This window comes from Ochotona princeps, chromosome 19 (assembly GCF_030435755.1).
Source record: "Ochotona princeps isolate mOchPri1 chromosome 19, mOchPri1.hap1, whole genome shotgun sequence".
NCBI lineage: Eukaryota > Metazoa > Chordata > Mammalia > Lagomorpha > Ochotonidae > Ochotona > Ochotona princeps.
The window spans coordinates 30,315,694-30,321,054 of NC_080850.1; the positions used below are offsets into that span (position 1 = coordinate 30,315,694).

Below are 5,361 nucleotides of genomic sequence, written 5' to 3' on the forward strand. Positions count from 1 at the left end.
TGCCTCAGTTGTTGCACTTTAACATTCTCTGCTCACTTGATTTCATGCCAGTCAAATGCAATCCAGCAAAAACAAATACAAACAGTGAGGTCAAGTAGTTTTTTTTCAATTTCGCAGTGATATAAATCACAATGGGCACACTATATAGAAAATGCAATTCATATTTGACTTTATTAAGACAGTTCACCAGCTCACTTGCCAAGACAAGGGACAATCTCAGGATTATCCAGAGTACACAGGGGGTGGCATGCCAATATATAAATAGATGCGGTGAAGTAGAAAGCAATTTGTCAAAACAAGAGAAAATCAACAGAGAGATCCAATACCATAGGAAAAATAAAGCTGCAAATGGAAGTGGAGTTTTTTTTTGCCATTGGTATTCCCAGCTCCCATGTCTAGGTAAAATAAGTAGCAAAAAACTTGCTACATAACTAGGTCTCTAAGAGAATACAAGGCTATTCCTCAAAGCACAGTTTTCCCCTAATTGTTCCCCAGCAAACTGGGGCTGGAGGTTGGGGACAAATGGCTTCACGAACTTGAACTCACCTGTCCCAGTCCCTCCACTCACACACACCTCATACTGGTAGCTGTGAGACAGCGTCCCCGCCCCGCCCACGTCCACCAGAGGACCCACACCACCACACCCAGCCCCCGCAGGGAACAAGTGGCCCTCGCCCACAGACACCCCACACCCAGACCCCACCGCCACAGCACCCTCAGCCCCGCCACGCCCACACAGCCGCGCGGCCACCAGCGCCAACACAGACGCCAAGAACAGAGAAGACACCGCCGCCAGCGCCACCACCAGCGACACCGTCAGCGCCTCCGCCTGCCCGGCCTCGCCCCCCACACCCGCCAGTCCCGCCAAGCCCGCCAAGCCCGCCTTCCCCGCCGGCGCGTCGGGCCGCGGCAGGTAGGGCTGCGAGAAGCCGTCCACCAGCAGCACGTGCAGCGCCACGCTGGCCGAGAGCGGCGGCTCGCCGTGGTCGCGCACCTGCACCAGCAGCCGCTGCTGCGGCGCGTCGCGCTCGCTCACAGGCCGCGCCGTGCGCACCTCGCCGCTGTGCGCCCACACGCCGAACAGCCCGGGCTCCGTGGCCTGCAGCAGCTCGTACGACAGCCACGCGTTGCGGCCCGAGTCGCCGTCCACCGCCACCACCTTGCTCACCAGGTAGCCCGCCTCGGCGCCGCGCGGCACCAGCTCGGGGCACGCGCCCGCCGCTGAGCCGTTGCGCGGCGGGTACAGCACGCGCGGCGCGTGGTCGTTGGCGTCGCGCAGCACCACGCGCACGCGCGCCTCGCCGCTCAGCGCCGGAGACCCGCCGTCCGACGCGCGCACGCCGAACTCGAAGGCGCGCAGGGTCTCGTAGTCGAGCGCGCGCAGCGCGAACAGCTGCCCGCTCGCCGCGTCCAGGGCCACCAGCGCGCCCACGTCCACCTGCGGCCGAGCCTGCCCCTGCGGCTGCTCCTGTGGCTGTGGCTGCTGCGTTGTGTGGTCTTGTGTGAGCAGCGAGTAGGTGATCTGGGCGTTGGCGCCCGCGTCCCTGTCGCTGGCGCTCACGCTGCCGATGTGCAGCGCGGGGCTGTTGTTCTCCAGCACGAACAGGGTGTACAGGGCCTGGCTGAAGGTGGGCGCGTTGTCGTTGACGTCGGACACGTGCACTGTCACGTTGTGCTGGCTCTGCAGCCTGGGCGTGCCCAGGTCTGAGACTGTGATGGTGATGGTGTACTGGGCCCTGGCCTCCCTGTCCAGGGGCCTCTCCGTTGCTAGAGTGTAGAAGTTCTTGAATGTGGATGCCAAAAGGAAGGGAATGTCCTCCTGGATGGAGCAAACCATCTTCCCATTGTCCCCGGAGTCCGGATCAGACACACTGAAAACGGCCACTACAGTCTGGGGTGAGTTTTCTGGGATGGCCCTGGTGAGTGTGGCCATGGTCAGCTCTGGTGCGTTGTCGTTCACGTCCGTTACCTCTACCGCTAGGATGCATTTTCCTGAAAAGCCCCCACCGTCTGTAGCTACAATTTCCACATTGTAACTTCTAGTCATCTCGAAGTCCAATGCCCCTTTCAGGCGAATTTCTCCGGTGACTTCGTCTATCACAAATGGTTGAGTGATTTCGCTGCCTTGGAATAGAGCATATGCCACTCTCCCGTATGCTCCGGCATCTAAATCCTGGGCGGAGACGGTGGCAACCAAGGAGTCAGGGGGGCTGTTTTCGGGAACCTGGACCTCATAGAGTGACTGCAGAAACTCAGGGGCATTGTCGTTGATGTCCACGACTTCGACACGCACCACGGCGGCCCCCGACCTGGGCGGGACTCCTCCGTCCAGTGCCATGAGAGTTAACCCGAGCTCGGGCTGCTCCTCCCGGTCCAGCACACTGTCCAGCACCAGCTCCGGGTACTTCCGACCATCTCCACGATTATGAGTAACGACGTGGAAGTGCGAATTGGGGCTGACTGTGTAGTTCTGAACCGTGTTGCTTCCCATGTCCAAGTCCTGGGCTGTTTTCAAAGGAAACACAGAACCCGGCTGGGCGCTCTCCGGGATTTTAAGGAGCATTTCCCGCTGCAGGAACTCGGGGGAATGATCATTTATGTCTGTGAGCTGCAGCTCAGCCTGCACAAACTGCACTGGGTTCTCTAATAATAGTTGGAAATGCAACACACAGGGTTCTGTCGCCCCGCACAGCACCTCCCGGTCCAGTTTTTCAGAAAGCAGCAAATCTCCTGTCTTTCTATCGAGCTGCAAGAGCTGTTTGTTTGCTTTGTAATGGATTCGAGCGCCCCGAGCTGCCAGTTCTCCCACCGCCAGTCCCAGGTCTTCAGCCAGATTGGCCACGAAATGACCACTTTCTGTCTCTTCTGGAACAGAATATCTAATTGTATCAGAACCAGCCTCCCACCAAAGCAACAAAATAACAAAGAGAGTAACTTGCCTTTGGCGTGACGTTTTTACTCGTGCAGTCTCCATTATGCAGACCTGGTCCAGAAAATGCAGTTTCTTCAGCTCAGTATACAGTCCACCCAGTTTAGTTATCCTCCAGTTATATCTCACTCACTGACTTGCACTTAAGACGAGGAGGCTGTCTCCCGGAGCATCTCTCCCCCTTTATCTCACCTAAAACGCGTCCTTTCAGAGAACAATCGGAGTTCTGATGCCCAGCTTAATGGCGACTGGGCTAACTGCAGAGCCGGCTATTCACACTCTTAAGCCTGCAGCGCCACCAGGCGTCCTTAGTTACTATTGCATGCAACATTGCCTGTTTTCATTCCATACAGTGAATGATGGATGGATCATATTGAGAGCTTTAGTTTTATGAAAGGGCTGCCAAACTTCTCCAAGGCAGCCATATCATTATCCATTCCACTAACAATGAAGAAGAGTTCCTGTTGCGCCACATCTTGGTCTGCATTTGGTGATGTCAGTATTTCCAGGCTTTGGTCAGTACCTCCATGTCACGTTGATCTGCATTTCCATGCGGCTGTAAAATGTGGAGCACCTTTTCTTCCTTCCTTCCTTCTTTTCTTCCTTTCTTCCTTTCTTTCTTTCTTTCTTTCTTTCTTTCTTTCTTTCTTTTTAAGATTTATTTATTTTATTACAAAGTCAGATATACAGAGAGGAGGAGAGACAGAGAGGAAGATCTTCCATCTGATGATTCACTCCCCAAGTGACCACAACGGCAGATGCTGGTCAAGGCGAGGCCCTGGAGCACCTTTTCATATGCTTTTGACAAGTAAGAGTCCTTGGCAAATGGTTTATTCAAGGCTTTGGACTTTTTTTTTTTTTTTTGAAGTATTTTCTTACTTGGAAAGCAGAGTGACACAGAGAGGCAAAGACAACGCTATCTTTTCTCTGCTGGTTCACTCCTTAAACAGCTACAACAGTTGGGGCTAGGGCAAAAGGAAGGCCAGGAGCCACTGATTCCTTCCAGGTCTTCCTCAGTAGTGGGGGGAGCCCAAGAGGAGGTTTAACCTGCTTTTCCACATGGTCTACTGGCCCATTTCAGATGGAGTTGCCCTGCTTCCTTACCGTTGAGAGCTCTGCTAGACCATCGCATCTGTATTTTGCAGCTATTGTCCCGCAACCAGTGGCTTCTCTTTTCACTACCTTGGTAGTGCCTTTGGCAGGTACAAAGTTTTAAGGAAGTCTACTTCATTTAATCCTTCCTCTATGAATCATTGTCTTTCTTGTGGTATCTCCAGTTTTTTTTTTTTCTCTTTAAGATTTTTTTGAGTTTTTCCCTTTTGTATCTCTGTATAAGCTTTGTGTAGAGCTCATTGGTTATCACGAAAATATACGATGAGATTATGTTTAGGATATCATGGTTTTGATAATTTGAGGAAAAACTGATATACTCCCAACACTGAGTCTTCCAACTAGTGAGTATGGAATACTAGTTTGTTCACATCTTCATAATTATCTCAGAAATGTTTTTACAGTTCTCAGGGTAGAAAGATTCTGAATATTATAGTTGTTCCTGTGTACTAAAATTATAGCAAATTATATTTTCCATTTTTATTGCTGTGTAGAAATACAGTTCATATTTGTGTTGATTTGTGTCACCTGGCATTGCTAACTTCATTCTTCCTAGGGGGTTGCAGATTCTTTGTGATGGTGTAAAATCACAAATCTGTCTTAAAAAGATATTTTTATTTCTTCCCTTTAAATGGACCTTTAATTACTTATTTCATCGGTTATGATCTATGATGAAATACGGAAGCAGGAGGGTTGAGTAGCACTGCTTCGTTCTTCTCTAAGGCTAAGTTCCCCTCTCATTTGTCACTACTGACAGTCACTCTTGGTTTGTAAAGAAGCTCTGAAACTTCCTTTCCATTTCACTTTGTTAACAATTTTCTCATCAACTGGTTTATCTAATCACTTTTTCTCTATCCATTGCGATGATCATATCATGTGTTCTGCTTAATCTATTTTTATGGTGAGTCATAGCATTAACCTTCAACTATTAAAAACACTTGAATTCCTAAAATAATCCTCACTCTGATCATTTATTATTTCCCTTTTATTTATACACTTCCAGTCTAATTTGTTCATTTTTAAATATTAAGATATCTCTCCTTATGAAAGGGATTAGCTTATAATTTCCCTTTCTTACAATGTTCTATTCAAGCTTGGTTGTTATAACCTGTTCAGATTATGCTGATACTGAAATGCTATAGGAAATGTTGTCCATTCTGAGTTATAAATTGGTTTAATTCTTGAGTTATTTGGAAAAATTCACCAATATGAATTGAAGTAGAAAGTTTTTTTTAAAGTACATATAACACAACTTTTTTTAAAATGTAATGCGTCGGGGCCAGTACTTCAGCTCAACAGCACAACAGCTTCACCTTGTGGTG

At 49.5% G+C, this 5,361-nt stretch overlaps 1 protein-coding gene across 1 annotated transcript; it reads right to left on the reverse strand.

The window, feature by feature from the left end:
- Positions 1–390: 390 nt before the first annotated feature.
- LOC131482635 (protocadherin beta-5-like) lies at positions 391–3,331 on the reverse strand. The gene has a single exon (XM_058677583.1). The coding sequence runs from the start codon at positions 2,972–2,974 to the stop codon at positions 440–442; it is 2,535 nt and encodes an 844-aa protein (XP_058533566.1). The 5' UTR covers positions 2,975–3,331; the 3' UTR covers positions 391–439.
- Positions 3,332–5,361: the final 2,030 nt, after the last annotated feature.